Consider the following 15,860-nt stretch of genomic DNA (forward strand, 5'->3'; position numbering starts at 1 on the left):
CCGGTAGTAATGCCTAAAAAAGAAGCCATCCTAAAATACCAACTACTGAAATGTGTACAGTACATACCGATGGTCAAAAGCAGTAGAAACCTTTTATTGGTACATTCTTATATATGTTCAAGTTACATTAGTACTTGAAACGTGTTCTTTCTGCTTAAATGAGACCACAGAAAATGGGATGCCTTCGCACCATTTGAATCCAGTAGTGAGTGAATTAGAGTACGCAGGCCCGGGCCTTCCTTTCCACTTCACTGCAGTACTGTTCAGAGAGTCCTGTAGCCCTGCACGTTGACAAACACGTCAGATTTATTTAGTTAAAGACAGTCCTGTCAAAAAATATCAGCCACAAGAAAGGCCCACTAACCCGCCTGTACTTACTTGAGCTCCTTCAGCTTCTTCTCTTTGATCTCATCGAGGCGCGCGCGCCTCTGCCGGGCATCCTCGATCAACCGATCGGCCTCCTTGAAGATCTCTCTGCGCTTGGCTACGGCTGAGAGTTCACGCTCCTTCACCTGATTTCGGATTACCTCTGCGTGGCGGTGTGCTTTCTGACGCTGCCTCTCCTCCTCCTCCTTCTGTTTGATGATTGCTTCCTGTTGCACCCTGTGTGGAGAAAGGTAAAAGTGGCAGTGAAAACTAATTTTAATAAAATGGTACAGCTGAATGTGTAAAATACAAATATTAAAGCCTTAACGGTACTCTAAGCGATGTCACGCGTTTTTTAGGCTACAACATTTTTTTTTGTCACATACACAAACATCTCCTCACTATCCGCGAGCTGCCGGTCCCCTAAACACACTATAAAACAACGCGGTCTCTGTAGACAGCCCAGGGTCCACACACGCCAACAAAAACAAAGTGGTCCAAACTGGACCATGCAAACATACACAAACTGTGTTCCAGTGTTCAGCCAATAACGGACAAGAAGGATTTGGGGGTTAGTGCGCTGAAGCACAGAAGGGAGGGAACGGGATTAGGAGGAGGGAGGAGTGAGCTAGTCTTCGTTTTGTTTGAAAATACTTTGAAAGTCAACAAGAAGTAACGTCACCCAACATCGCTTAGAGCACCTTTATCTTTAATACTAGGTGCGTTTGTACTTGAACTTGCATTTGTAGTTGAACTATCCTATACTAGGTTGTAGGTGGTATTCGATTTGATGTTAAAAAAAAAAAATGTAAATCCGCTTTCTTACTTCAGCAGTCTCTCAAACTCTGCCTTCTCCCGGCCAGCCTCGATCGACAGGAAGTGCTCTTTCCCGTGAACCTGCTCCAAGCGAGCCGCCCTCAGCATCGCTTCCTCCTTCGCTTTCTTTTCACCAAGCTCTTTCTGTTTTCTCCTCCATTCTCTGTCTGCGATTTCTTGATTCCTCCGGGCACGGAGCTCATCCTTCCAAATGCACAGACACACAAAATTCCCATGAATTTCTATGGAAGATAAGTGCCTTTAAAAAGTGATATTAACAGTTATTAAAGTTATATTAAATTCAGCAGGTACCACCTTTATGGTGGTGGTCAGCTGGTAGTTTTATTCCTGACCTGCTCTGCCTTGTAGTCTTTTTCTTTTTCTTGACGGGCCCTCAGCCTGGCAATCTCCAACTCCTTCTCTTTCTTGATTCGTCTCTGCTCTGCTTCATATTCTGCCTCTCGCTCCTGCAGAGGTCATGAAGAAAAATAATATTTTCATGATAGAATAAATCAAAGATATGTTGAGAGTCAGTTATGTAACTGAACTTTATGGTTATAAACTGTCCCTTGTTGCTGTTTGTCTTAATTGTATTTTCTGACCATTTTCTTCCGTATGTATTCCAAATCTCTCATGTCAGCCAGCTTCTCCTCCTCTCTCCGCTGCTCCTTGGCCTGCAAAGTCTCTCTGTTGATACACTTGATCTCTTCCAACAGACGCTGCTGCTCGTCCCTCTTCTTCTCTAGGGCCTGGAAGAAGACAACCAATAAGAGAAGAAACAAACTCCAATGCGATGTGTACTGTACATATCCCCCTGTATGTGACTCTGTAAATGTTCATCTCTAGTGCTTGTGTTCAGTGTTCTCTCTGCATGGTCTGTGTCTGCACCTTCAGGTCTTCCAGGTTCATTTTCTCTTGGTTCTCTCGTATCTGCTGTCTCTCCATCTCTTTCATCACTTCTTGCACTTGCTTCTCCTCCAAATGTTGCCGGATCTGGTTGTAGATTTTCTGCATTCCCCTGGAATATAACACGGGCACATCACACACACGATAACTACACTAAAGACCTTTGCCTTTACTGGTTACAAAATGGATCTCTTTAGAATGATGTGGTTGTTATTTTTTTATTTTTTATTTTTTTATACAACTATTTATGTGCAAATCGATCGATAAATGATTTTGTGTGTTACCCGATCCTCTGCTGTTTGCGCAGCTCATCAATCTGCTCCACGGTCTCCAAGGCCTTGCGGCGCTCCACTTCCATCATGGCATCCAGACGCTTCTCCTCCTCTGACAACTCTGCCTGGATCTGTTTCTTCTCCTGGATCTGGGTGTCACGAGTGGCTTGACACTGAGCACCCATAATCAGCTGAGGGAATAACACACATATACACACACACACACACACACACACACACACAGATATACAAAAAATCAGCAGTACTGCCCATCTTTGACGGGTTCACTTTCAGAAACATTTTTAAACTTTTGTGGTCAACATGTCTACAGCTGCTTCCTACGTTGTTGAGCTTTTTGATCTCATCCTCTTGCTCCATCTTTAAGGCGTTGGCCCGCTCCACTAAGCGCTGAGCACGGTCCCGGGCCTCGCGCTCCAGCTCCGTCAGTGCCTGGTTCTCCTTACGGGACAAGTCTGCCTCATATATTTGACGCTTCCTTTCCTCTGCAGCATTCTGGATGAGAGGTATATTTGAAAAAGAGTTAAGGGAGTATTGTCTTATTGTAAATCTCCAAGTTAATGGATCATTTTGGTTGAAGTTTTTTCACGTTTCCTACAATTTCCTCTTCTTTCTTTCTGTGATAAGCCTCCCTCAGGGCCTCCCTCTGCTCCTTGGTGACAACCCGGGACGTTGAGGCGATCCGCTCAAACTCAGCTGATGGTAGAATAATGGACTCTCCTGAAGGATCCTTAAATGGGATCCTGGCATAATGACAAGTGGGTGGTTTGTTATATGTTTCAGTACTGCATAATCACTGAAATGTAAGCACCTTTACAATATTGTGACATTTATTTATTTTAATCTATACATATGATATACAATAGCTCTGAATTATAGGATTTGATTATAAAGTTAGTATTCATTACTTGCTTGGCATAGCACCCACTTTTAAATTATTTGGAAATTCCATTTAGCTACTTAAATTTCCATCTATGAAAATGTGCATTGTGCTTTTCATAACAACAGGCTGAACTGACAGACCATTTTTGGAGGTTATCAATGAGTGTTCCCTACCTGAGATTGCGAATGAGGTCCTTGGTGACGATTTGAACAACAGTCTCTCCTTCTTGGTTCTTTTGGGACGGATTCTTGGCCTTGGAGGCTGAGTTTCCACGTATGTCTAGCGGTGATGATATCTGGACAGAGTTTGTTAGCAACAGATAGACAGACAGACAGATAGACGAAGACAGACAGACGACAGATAGATAGATAGATAGATAGATAGATAGATAGAACGAACATGGAGTATTATTGTTTCAGTTTGCTGAGGACAGTAATGGCACAGGGCATGGAAATCTTGCTGTAGCATGCTTTCGGACAGATCAGAAGTCTGCATTTGCAGCCGGATGGGAGTAGAGTGAAGCATGAGTTCAGGGGGCGGATGGGCTCCTGTGCTATGTTGAGTGTCTTGCGTGTGATAGCAGTGTCAGTAAAGGGGTGGGAGGTTGGGAGGTGGGAGACCAATGATTTTAGAGGCGTTGTGTGTGTGATTTTGAGGAGTTTGTTCCAGATGGTGACAGCTGGAGCATGGTGAAGTAACGTTAGCATGTGGAACAGTAGAGGAAGATGAGTTTTATGATGCTCCTGTACCACCCGTGCAATCCATAACAGTTACACCATAGCCATAAACTGATGCTATGAGGCCAGGAAAATTAGCTAGTGATGTCATTAGAAATGTGAAATACGTAGCTAGCTAGCAGTTTCATTGTCTATGGTCGGTTACAACATGTTAACGCGCCTCACTCACCGGTTTCTGGCTCCCAAACAGGGTTTCATCCACCTGAGAGGTTGGGGCTCGCATGCGGTACCGGCGGGTGTCCGAGCTGCTCCTTGAACTCGTGGAGCTGGATGCCAGTCTCTACAGGGAGTAACATTAACGTTACCATATTATGTGTGAATACAACATAACCGTTCCCATTTAATTACAAATGTCTCCTAAATCGAGACTCCTTTGAAAACTAGGATTTAGCAACTAACCTATAGCATACAAGTTATGACCAGTGGCATTGCTACTTATTTCAACCCTAATAACTTTAACGTTAGCTACTTACCATGGTCCGCGGTTATTGGTGCCCAGAGCAAAGGAGAATAAATTAATGTTTTAGCTAGCTAGCTAGTCTAAACGCTAACGTTTCTAGTTTATTGTTAACAAGTTCCAAAGACTAATAATACGAGCTAAATGTTTTGTTATATCTAAATGTCGCTATCATACTCATAAACTTGACAACTTTGCGACATCCGTTCAAAATTTGGAAATGTTTGTTGTCTGTTGCCACGGGAACAAATGTTAAGGGCTAAAGGGAGGCGGGGCATGATAACGTTTTTTTTAAATACATCTTTATTGTTTCATAAAACAACGTTATACGCACAAGTAGCGTAACAACAACAACAATCACACGACAAAACGTAACTAGCTCTAACCATGGCTCTAACCCTTCTTTTTACAGTCACTGCTCTAACCCTAACCGCGTAACGTTTTGAATGTTTTTTTCAATGAAGGTTGGGGGAAAATAAGTTAACTTAGCTAAACATAACGTTGCGTCAGCGTGCTTCACTTGACATTACACCTGCATTAAGCTAGCTAGCTAGCTAGCTAACTAACACCAGAGACTGTTATGGATCTTTGGTTCTTTGCCAACACTCACATTAGTGCTCCTTTAAGCTGACGTTAGTAACGTTGTGCTTTGTAACCACAGACTGTAACCCGCATTGATTTTCAAGAGCTAGCTAGCTAACGTTACTTTGCAGGCGGAAGTTTAACACTTAGCTAGCTACACTAAGTATACACGTTACATTGAAACTTTTTGGTTCAACATTTCTGTTACTAACTTGTGTAACGTTATTTATTTAGATATTTATTGAAGTCTTCCGTGGCTGGGCGGTGCCAGTTGATTGATCCACATAATGCGGAGGCGGAAACTTTACAGACTGCAGCATGGATGTATGCCTTGACATGAACCGCAGCTGTACCATAGACTGTAAAAAAAAAGAGCTATAGGCTACATATCTATGTAGGCTACAGTGAAAACGAAGGCAACGTTATTTTGCAAAAACGTCCAACAGGCAAACAGCTGGGAGGTGAATAACATTCCTACACAGAAAAGAGGAAGTGGACATGAGGTATCAGAGTGGTTTGCTTCCACGATTGTTTTTGTAGAATATGTATGCCTCACATTTATTATTATTATTTATTTATGTTTACAGTGATATTTCATGCCTTATTTACATTCACTTAACCATGACCCACAATTACTGTGTACTCTCTCTCTTGCAATTTTTTAAACACATTTTGTACACACTATTTCTGTCTGATAGGTCTTTTGCTGTTGAAGATCACCACACACCCTCACTTAGGAGAGGATCCTCCCCCTGGTCTGCTTTAACTATTGGACTCCACAGTAAATCATTAACCACATCAATCTGAGGACTCCTTCCATAACATCCTCAGATTAATAAAACAGCAACAGATCATTGTTCAAGTAGAAGGTCCCCTTTTTATATAAATAGGTGCCTAAAAAAAAAGAGATCATACACAGCATTGATGTCACAAACTGATTAATTTCCTTTTCCAACCTCTCTGGCTGGCCTGTAGCACATGGTAACAACCCAGATTAAATCTGCTCCAGGGCAGAGAAGTTGACCATTAACCTCCCCTACTGATTACGTGCACATCTCTCCTTGTGAGCAGCTGATTCTATACAGTGGATCCTGTAGCAAAGTTCACTGTCGCAGGCTGCAGAAGTCTGTCAAACGACAGGAGCTTGCTCCTTCCTCTGGATTTGTCCTCTGTTCTTCCAGTTTTTGCCATTTGTAGGACTAAATCTGCAGCCATGGCTACAGCAAGTTATGGATACTACCGAGGCACTATATTTCTGGCCATGTTTGTAGGCTACACACTTTACTACTTTAACAGAAAGACTTTCTCCTTTGTGATGCCTTCTATAATGCAAGAAATAAAGATGGATAAGGATGACCTGGGTAGGAGACTCTTGATTTTGTATTAACTTTATGCTTGATTGTCATGTTTTGCACATTTTCTACATAAGAAGGCACGTAAATCACAATTAATGCTGTTAGCATTTTTCATTACACTTTTTTTTACTGGACATTTGTAAAAGCTGGATGAATTATTAAGTCCCATGACATATTGACACATTCTTGGTAGACTCTAAATTACAGGTACACTTCTAATGTGCATTATATATTAGCTGTGTGCCAGAGATATTTCGGACAAGAAAATCTTGCTAGAAGTTTTATCTGCTCTGTATAAACTCCTCTTCTCCTGCCCTCCATTTGTTCAGGCATGATCACCAGCAGTCAGTCTTTGGCCTACGCTATCAGTAAGTTCATCAGTGGTGTGCTTTCAGACCAGATCAGCGCCCGCTGGCTCTTCTCTATTGGCCTGTGCATGGTGGGAGGCATCAATGTGGTTTTCTCCTGGTCCTCCACTGTCACTGTCTTCTCTGCCCTGTGGTTTCTCAACGGCCTGGGCCAGGGCCTCGGCTGGCCTCCCTGTGGCAGAGTGCTGCGCAAGGTACCGAGCCACAAGCCAGTTTATCAGTGCTGCAATATAGTGACATGAGATTCAAAATGTTTTTTTCGTTCCTGTATTATTAAGATCAAATAGGCACCATAATACAACTAATTATGAACTGAACTGGGTTCATTTATAGGTAGAAACAATCCAAATCAGATACATGCAGAGCACAACAATAAGGAATTAAAATGTGTTATTTATTAGGAATTGAACACTTAAATCCTCAAATAATCCTCATCAGGACTGTTTGGGTGTGGTAAAACAACTCCACCACTGTCGACCCATTTTATTTAAATGTTGGTAAATCCTGATTGGATTTGTCAGAAAAAAACCGAGTGTTGATATAGGACCCCATTGCTTATAGTAAGATGCCAACTCAAATATTTTTTAGGGGTTTTACTATCTTTGAATGAAACAATAATTTGCTTTACCTCAATACAGTTTCAGCATTCCTCAATATTCACCAGTGGATGTTTACAATGCATTTAAGCCTAAGAGATGAAACCGGTGTTGTAATGTATGAGTGAAAAGTCCCTCCTTCCCATGTTTGACCTCACTAAATTTGTAGCCCTCATGCAACTGTCAAATGACCACCATTCAGTAAGTACCTGCTGTCAATTCAGAACACTGCACTGGTTCAATTATTCCATTTCACCTGTATTTTAAAGGCAAGAAAATGAGACTTCTTGTCAACTCATGATTTCATACCATTATTTCCTCTTCTCCGCTGTCAGTGGTTTGAGCCCTCACAGTTCGGGACATGGTGGGCGATTCTGTCCTGCAGCATGAATCTGGCTGGCAGCTTGGGCCCCATTATTGCCACAGTGCTGACCCAGAGTTACAGTTGGAGGACAATACTGTCGGTATCTGGAATGATTTGTGTGGTGGCCTCCTTTTTCTGTCTGCTGTTCATCAAGAATGAGCCCAAGGAGGTGGGGCTGCCCAACATAGAGGCAACAGCCAAGAAGAGCAAAGGAGGTGAGACTGACTTTTACTGAATGATTCATAATAATTCTTCAGTATGATAACAACCACAAGTTTTTTTGCCACTACCCTTTCTCTGACCGTGACTGAATTAGGCACAGTATATTTGTTTAAATATAGGCAATACTCCGTTAACATATAGCTGTGCAGTGTCAACGGTGTGTGTGTGTGTGTGTGTGTGTGTGTGTGTGTGTTTTGCATGTGCCTCTTGTGTTGTGTGACTAAAGGTCAGTGACTCGTGGACTCTGTACTCAGTCTGCCCCTCACATGTAAAATGTGTGAGCTGTGTCTAGTTCACGCACAGGCAAAGTGAGAAAGAGCATTGATCCGATTAGAAGCAGATATCCTTCCCATCCCCACATCGGTATAACAATACTCTGTCTTCTGCCTGCTTCCTGTTCAGGATCCACCAGTAATGAAAGCACCCTGTCTGAGTTCCTGCTGTCACCTTACCTGTGGCTGCTATCTATGTCCTACCTGGTGGTGTTCGGGGTGAAGACGGCTTGCACCGACTGGGGCCAGCTGTTTCTCATTCAGGACAAGGGCCAGTCTCCACTTATGGGTATGGGAAAGTTGGTAGAGGAGACACCTCCAATTTCTGTTGAGAAATATGCTTAGAGTTCAATTTTGTCATTTAATTATTTCTTGTAATTCACTATATTCTTCTTCATAGGTAGCTCATACATGAGTGCCCTGGAGGTTGGAGGCCTTTTGGGCAGTCTCGCAGCAGGTTACCTCTCTGACAAAGCGGTGGCCAAAGTGAGTTTGCATATAGTACACATAGAAAAGAGTTTAAATATTTTTTTGTCATGCAGCTTTGATTATAGCTGTTTCCCACAAATGGTCAAACTCATCCTACCTCAGCCTCTGTCGGTTTTGTTTTTTATTATGCATAATTATGCATTATGGGAAATGGTGTGGGTGTTCTATAAGTACACGTGCTGCCCTAAGGGGTCCGTTCAGGTAAATTCTTTCTCTTGGCTCCACAATCAGGTATGTGCACCAGAACTGACTTTACCATTTAGCCAATCTATTCCCTGCAAAGAAAGATAATACGCAGTGGTATTGTTTGCACCATAACTTTCATGGAGGTACATGTCATGGAAGTTCATAATTACTAAACCACAACACATTGATTATTTCTGGATTGCTTAGGTCCTCCCTCCTATTTCTACAATATAACTTCTTATCTGTTGTTGTTTTTGTAAGATGCAAATTAAGCATCAACTGCTCTTAGTTACTCCTGAGCCTACACAATTTACAATAAGGTCATATATGTGATATATATTACCAATTAGCACAGAGGGCGACTGCATCTGTGAAAAGGGTGACATGTTCACTGTCACTCAGTACGCACAAGGTAAAAATGTTAGTACCACCTCACTAATATTGTCTGGCACCACTTCTTTGCACATTCCAAGTCTTGTCGTGATGTCTCACAGCCCTAGAAATGACAATGTATTTTCTCTGCTTTTTGGTCTCCATTTCATGACTGAATGGAATGTTGTAACAAAAGAAACCAGTAAAACCAACTTCTCTTTACATATGTCCTTATTTTGTACAGCAAGGTATGAGAATATATGGCAATCCCCGTCATTTCATCCTGATCTGCATGATGGCTGGAATGTTTGTGTCCATGTACCTGTTCAGAGTCACAGTTACTCCTGACAGCTCAAAGGTATCTGTTCTAAAACTGACGATCCCATTAGACAAAAATGTATTACTGAGAGATCATTTAATGCAGCACAGTGCATGTCCGACTTTGTCTTGCTCATGGCTGTACCTCTCATTTGTACTTTCAGGTGTGGATACTCAGCTTGGGTGCGGTTTTCGGTTTCTCCTCTTACGGACCAATAGCGTTATTTGGAGTTATAGCCAATGAGAGTGCCCCATCTAACTACTGTGGGACATCACATGCCATTGTTGCCCTGATGGCCAACGGTAAGTTGATTGGTTTTCATTTCAGAATCATCACATTGTGCATCAACTACACATATGGAGCCTGACATACAGCTGTTACTGCTAAATGCCTTTACACTAATAATACAAATACAAACCAATAGTTTCTTTGTTATACTTTTTACTTGATTTAGTTTATATATTGTAAGATACACTTTTTATATTCTCTAATCTTTGAAAAACGTATTCATTTGTGCTCTCCTCAGTCGGTGGCTTCCTGTCTGGACTACCATTCAGCACCATTGCCAAGCACCACGGCTGGGAAATGGCCTTCTGGGTAGCAGAGATCACCTGTGCCATCACCACTGTTGGATTCTTCCTGCTGCGCAATGTCCGAACCAAGATGGGTCACATGTCCAAGAAGGCCAACTAAAACATTATTACCCCTCATCCTCTGCACCCAGAGGATACTTTGAGCCATCATTGTATTTTCATATTATTCTTTTTTTTTTATACCACATTATTTTCTGTCTTACAGGACATAACATAAATTAAGCTCAGAGAAGTTGAATGCCTTTTCTTCAAAAACCTGTTTTGGAATCTACATACACTAATTACAGTATGTAAAAATGGCACCAATAACTCAACAAGGGAATGTAAATGCCTTTACATTATGTATGTCATATAATGAAATGTGGCAAAAACACAACTAGAATATGGTTTTCTCTCCGAAGGCCACTGCAGTATTTAATTGATAAGAGCACAAAACTGGAACCTGGTTTAGAAACTAGTATATAATACAATGTCTGTGTTAAAATGTATTGATTTACAAGACATACTTTTAACTTTTTTCTAGAAGGCAAAATGTGTATTCCTTCTTATGAGAACAGTCAAAATCTTGAATAAATGATACTTTGTTATTACGGTTTTTTTCAGCCACATTCATAGTTTATGCTCAATGCCCGAAAGACTATAGTTAGGTCCCTCATTAATTCAATATACAGTATATGCAGCCAAAAAACATAAATGAAACTTTTAAAGACAGTATGGTATTTAATCTTCAAGTATTTACAAAACAAACTATTTACAATTTGTTAATTGCCAGTCCGATACCAACTTAATAAAAAAGAAAATCCACTTGTTTTTTTCCCCCCCACCACCTGAACTTAAACCACCTTCATATGAAGTGAGTGAATCTGTTGTGGTTAGAAATCATAGCACCTTCCATCTAGTCTTATCTAGCTCAAGATCCAGCTCCAAAGTTGCCAGCTTTCTCTGCAATCTCCAGTGCACCCTTCAGATTCTGGTCAAAGAGTTCACACCTGGAAATCAAAAATGTACAGTGATAGCAGGACACACACAATTGGAGTGAGTGTAAAAAACAGATAAAAACACCACAGATTGAAAGGCAACATCATCCTGATTCTTTCCATTACCTGATTGGCATTTCCAGAGAATAAAACGGGTTCTTGAGGGCAAAATCTGAATAGATCTCATAAATCTTCCTCAATAGGGCATCGATACCAGATTGCCGAGGGTCCGCCAGCACAATGAACTTTATCCCTGAAAGAACAGAGGAATGAGAAAGATGTCACTACTGTCAAATATACAATAGGTGAAAGTGTCATGTTGTCGTTTCATAAGGATGTTACTGAGTGGGTAGATTTATTTTATTTATTTTTTTTAAAAAGGGACTCAATATCATTGTCTGCTTTTTTTCTAATAATGGCTTATTGCATGGGTCTTTGTTTCGCCTACAGTAACACTCACTTGAACTACTGACCTGTGAGAGTCTGGAAGCAGTGGAGTTTGAAGACATCCGTTTCTAGCATCTCAATCCCTGAACTGCCAACGTCAGGAGACAGCTGTGAACCTATAGCAAACAACCTGGGTAGCAACACAAAAATAGACAATTTAATGCTTGGGATCGGGATCATTAAGCCAATATCAAAATGACTGAACCACATGAGGCTTATGCTTCACAAAATGGTAGGCCTTTACTGTGAAACTAGCAGTAGGTTTGAACATCGAGCCAAGCACAGGTGAAGTACTTTGGGGAAGAGATGCAGATGCATGTAATTAAACTGAATAAAGCCTTTTACCTTAATTTAAATGTGCACAAGCTTAAAAAGGACAAAGGTCTCCACTTATAGATATGAATTAATGTGTCTTTACAGCATCTCATTACTGTACACTGAGAGGAATGATCTATATTGGTTCCAGTTAGGAGAAAAAAGCACTAGAATTGGAGCACTCAGTATTGGCAGAGCCCTGAGTTTGGGTATCAGAATTGGAGTCAGGGTAGAAAAAGACAGGTCTGTTTGTCCCTAGTTAGAAACACATTAGACCCAGAGTTCCCTGTGAAACATGGATATGACTTACGAGTGGAACATGGATGCCAGCATCAGCTTCTCATTGGAGCTCAGGCGTGCCCGTCCAAAGCGAATAGACACTGGGTAATTTGAGGGATCCTTTAAATATTCAAGGGTGTCCTTTCCGTCTGCTGTGTTTTTGCCAAGCACATCAACTCCATTGATGGACAGCACTGCATGGCCCACTGGAGAATGACAACACGATACAGTTTAGAGTCAGACTTTGAGAAGTAACACAGTCTAATGACGAAATACTTACGCTACAGAAAATCCTAATGAATTTCCACATGTACAATAAGGCTACTTTCAATGTAAAATGAATCATGCAGACAGAGAGACAGCGTAGGGACATTTTAGCAAATCAATAGGAAACTATCCAAATACCTGCAATCTAATTAAGCGCTTGGCATAGATGACTGGTCCATTTATTAACACATTTACGTATTTGTTTAGGTTTCAAGTCTTGAGTGACGGTAGCTAGCGAAATGAACTGACGTAACGTTACTATGCTCTAAAACATTACCTCTGATTCCGTCCCGTTGTCCAAACGATACGACGACCTTTTCATCGTGGTGCTTCAGCACTAGATCTAAAGGATAGCTAAATGTTTTCTCGGCCTCCGCTCTCGGGACATAATTGTCATATTGGTAAATTAAACCTCCAGCCTTGTTCACCACATACACACTAAAGATCACCATCTTTGCAACGTCCTGCCCAGCTGACAAAAGTGTCACGTGACCTTAACGTGTCAAAAGACATTAAAAATCTAAATGAGTTCATGTTTTGCTAGTTTGGCTTTTTGATTATTTATTTTTTTACCTTCGTATTGATCTCAAGTATACTGATATAAGTGCTATGCAGCAGTTTGGTGAGCCGATAAAAATTCTCAAAATTATTTAAGACAACAAAACACGGAAAAACTCAGTTTCCCATAACTCCCTAATCCCTTTCCGCATATACGGGTTGTCTAAGGGGCTCTCGCACGGGTGAACTTCCTTTCGCTCCGACATCTTGACGAGGAAACATGGTGAGGACAGTTATTACACGTTTTGTCGAAACAAATTAAACAAAATCCATGTTTCTGTTACTTAGGTCGAGTTATAATTATTCGGATTAATTGACGATAGCAATGTGCTTTCCTACGCTGTGTCAAGAGTGTGTGGATGAAGCATGACGTTGTTAAATTTCACTCATTAAGCGGCTGGCTGGCTAGTTAGCTCCACCATGCTTTAATGCTACACTGGTGAACGTTACAGCAAATGAACCCAACAATTCCGCGTAAATAACTATATAAATGTACACATGACTCTTAACATTCGTGTCCTACTAGCTAGCTAACGTTACAATAGTACGTTTATTTTAACAATGAAAATAACCAATGCTAATCGTGAGGCTTAAAACGCTTTGAGGATGCAGACAAGGCCAACCCATGCCGGCCAGATGAGTTAACCTCAGGCTGCTGCTATTGTCTCCCATTACCTTAACGTTACTGCAAAAGCATCTTTATACTTAAATACACGAACATTAAAGCATGTACTGACGTGTCCCACATGTAGCCCCAGTCTGAGTGTCAAACTTGTTGTCTTCTGTTTTCAGCCTCCCAAGCAGGATAAGAAGAAGGACTCTGGGAAGTCCAAGAAGGACAAGGACCCAGTCAACAAGTCCGGAGGCAAAGCCAAGAAGAAGGTATGCGCTGGTTAATGATCCAGAATTGGCCTTTCACTTATGATGTGTTGTGCTGAATACTTTTTGATCAAGTGCAGTATAGAGCTTTCTTAATCATGGCAACAATATTGTGTGATTCTGAGCAGAAGTGGTCCAAGGGAAAAGTAAGGGATAAGCTCAACAACCTGGTCCTCTTCGACAAGGCAACCTACGAAAAGTTGTACAAAGAAGTCCCAAACTACAAGCTCATCACCCCCGCTGTTGTGTCTGAGAGGCTGAAGATCCGTGGCTCCCTGGCCAGGAACGCCCTCCAGGAGCTGCTTAGCAAAGGTGAATTGTCTGCTCGTTAGGGGGCTATGGTTGCACACTGGATCAGACAAAATATCTGCATCCAAATCAAATATATATTTGCGTTTTGGTTAACACATTGGGAGATGGTCTTGATAGGATGCCACTGGCCAGGGTGTGGTTTGCACCTACCACACATCTTCTGGTGGTGTATATGCTCAGTTTTGGTTCAGGTAAAAAAATTGTGACTGTTTAATTGTTACACAGAATTACACAGAATTTTTTTTTTTGGGGGGGGGGGGTGAAAAGTGGAATTTATCCAAAAGGCAGAACAATGTCATATACAATGTCCATAAATATTTACAATTAATGTTTTATCACCTTGGAAAAGTGAATGAGTTAAATTGAAGCTGTGCTAAACATTTCCTTTGACCTCAAGTTATCTCATCTACCAGAATACATCTTTTGCGTTAGAGGTGGAGATGGTTCTAACAGCCGCAATAACATGTTTTGTCATCTACAATATTGCGATGCTACATTAAGCTCATCCCATCAGTATGTCTCAGAATCATCAGCACTGCACGTTGGCTGTGTCGTAACATTTATAAAGGCTCACGCTACATATCCATGCCTCATTTTGTTCCAAAATAATATATATTTATTTTTTGAAAACCTTTAGACTCTCCTCTTTGAAATATTTAAAGTATGAATTGCTAGATGAAAGCAAGAAGTATAAAAGTGAATGCTATTTCAAAAGTTATAGTAAGTACTTTCATCCCACCAGATGTCATGCAAACTGTTAAGATGTCTAATGGTGAACTTGGATCAGTGTCTTTTGTATATGCCGCCTGTAACAAAGAACCGTTTGCTAAGTGTTTGCCTAATTTTTTTAATTGAATTGCAAAAATAATTGAAGTAGGAACTTTGGATGAATCGGGTTACCCTTCACATTTCACTGACTTCTCATTGGCACTCAAATAGGCTACAGTAATGACCCTTGAAACATTCTCTTTATAATTACTGGTGCCAAAATTAATTTGTTCTTAAACTGCAGGATTTCTGTCATGTTGAAAGGCTGTGGTCATACGGATTTTGAGATGCAATGCCTGGATCAACTGCGTAGCTGAAATGCATACACTTGTGTTTACACTTGTTCTATAATATGCGTATACAAATAGCTCAGAAGATAACAAGGTCTTTTAACTCTGAACCTGAGACATTTAGACACTTTTCACTGACATGTAAAATGATCTGTTACACAGGTTTACTGGTCAAGTGAGTTTCAGTGCAGGATAACTAAAATAAGTGAACATGAAATGGTTAATGTGTGGGTAAAAATGAGTATGCTCACAGAACATGATCCTGTTGTCTTCCAGGCATGATCAAACTGGTGTCCAAACACAGAGCCCAGCTGATTTACACACGTAACACCAAGGGTGGTGATGAGGAGGCGGCAGCAGAGAAAGCAGCAGAGAAAGCATGATCAGGTACAACAGAAACTGTACATCTGTCTGAGTTTGTCTTTGTTTTTGCTGCATCCACTGACCTGCAGCTTTTTTTCCTGTCTTGCAGGTTCTCCTGTTTCCTCTGAGCTGTTTGTAATAAAAGATGAATAAAAACTGTAAAGACAAAATCGCAGCTGTGTATTTGTTTACTGTTCATGTGTCAGTAACTGGATTACCTGCTGGTTCTGTC

At 41.1% G+C, this 15,860-nt stretch overlaps 4 protein-coding genes across 6 annotated transcripts; 2 read left to right on the forward strand and 2 right to left on the reverse strand.

Annotated features, from left to right (window-relative positions):
- Positions 1–79: 79 nt before the first annotated feature.
- Positions 80–5,280, reverse strand: cfap45 (cilia and flagella associated protein 45). Of its 2 annotated transcripts, none has more exons than XM_039782027.1 (12): positions 5,066–5,280; positions 4,168–4,278; positions 3,435–3,556; positions 2,977–3,121; positions 2,703–2,873; positions 2,373–2,551; positions 2,071–2,200; positions 1,785–1,931; positions 1,536–1,649; positions 1,193–1,386; positions 379–603; positions 80–281 (listed from the first exon to the last, which is right to left on the reverse strand). In XM_039782027.1, the coding sequence occupies exons 2-12, from the start codon at positions 4,219–4,221 to the stop codon at positions 215–217; spliced, it is 1,548 nt and encodes a 515-aa protein (XP_039637961.1). In that variant the 5' UTR covers positions 4,222–4,278; positions 5,066–5,280; the 3' UTR covers positions 80–214. The 2 variants fall into 2 exon arrangements, with proteins under 2 accessions (XP_039637961.1, XP_039637952.1); XM_039782018.1 differs by lacking the exon at positions 5,066–5,280 and adding an exon at positions 4,472–4,657 and having other exon boundaries at positions 81–281.
- Positions 4,781–10,760, forward strand: slc37a4a (solute carrier family 37 member 4a). Of its 2 annotated transcripts, XM_039782038.1 has the most exons (10): positions 4,781–4,826; positions 5,272–5,540; positions 5,736–6,398; positions 6,722–6,954; positions 7,692–7,935; positions 8,345–8,503; positions 8,615–8,700; positions 9,506–9,619; positions 9,744–9,882; positions 10,107–10,273. In XM_039782038.1, the coding sequence occupies exons 3-10, from the start codon at positions 6,251–6,253 to the stop codon at positions 10,271–10,273; spliced, it is 1,290 nt and encodes a 429-aa protein (XP_039637972.1). In that variant the 5' UTR covers positions 4,781–4,826; positions 5,272–5,540; positions 5,736–6,250. The 2 variants fall into 2 exon arrangements, with proteins under 2 accessions (XP_039637972.1, XP_039637980.1); XM_039782046.1 differs by lacking the exons at positions 4,781–4,826; positions 5,272–5,540 and having other exon boundaries at positions 6,251–6,398; positions 10,107–10,760.
- A 113-nt stretch (positions 10,761–10,873) lies between these two features.
- trappc4 (trafficking protein particle complex subunit 4) lies at positions 10,874–12,941 on the reverse strand. Its single transcript, XM_039782060.1, has 5 exons — positions 12,736–12,941; positions 12,223–12,397; positions 11,624–11,727; positions 11,277–11,403; positions 10,874–11,162 (listed from the first exon to the last, which is right to left on the reverse strand). The coding sequence occupies exons 1-5, from the start codon at positions 12,908–12,910 to the stop codon at positions 11,084–11,086; spliced, it is 660 nt and encodes a 219-aa protein (XP_039637994.1). The 5' UTR covers positions 12,911–12,941; the 3' UTR covers positions 10,874–11,083.
- A 169-nt stretch (positions 12,942–13,110) lies between these two features.
- On the forward strand, positions 13,111–15,798 carry rps25 (ribosomal protein S25). Its single transcript, XM_039782073.1, has 5 exons — positions 13,111–13,239; positions 13,809–13,898; positions 14,024–14,207; positions 15,542–15,652; positions 15,738–15,798. Exons 1-4 carry the CDS (start codon positions 13,237–13,239, stop codon positions 15,646–15,648), a joined length of 384 nt encoding a protein of 127 aa, XP_039638007.1. The 5' UTR covers positions 13,111–13,236; the 3' UTR covers positions 15,649–15,652; positions 15,738–15,798.
- The last annotated feature ends 62 nt before the right edge of the window (positions 15,799–15,860 follow it).

Source organism: Perca fluviatilis, chromosome 2 (genome assembly GCF_010015445.1).
Source record: "Perca fluviatilis chromosome 2, GENO_Pfluv_1.0, whole genome shotgun sequence".
NCBI classification, from domain to species: domain Eukaryota; kingdom Metazoa; phylum Chordata; class Actinopteri; order Perciformes; family Percidae; genus Perca; species Perca fluviatilis.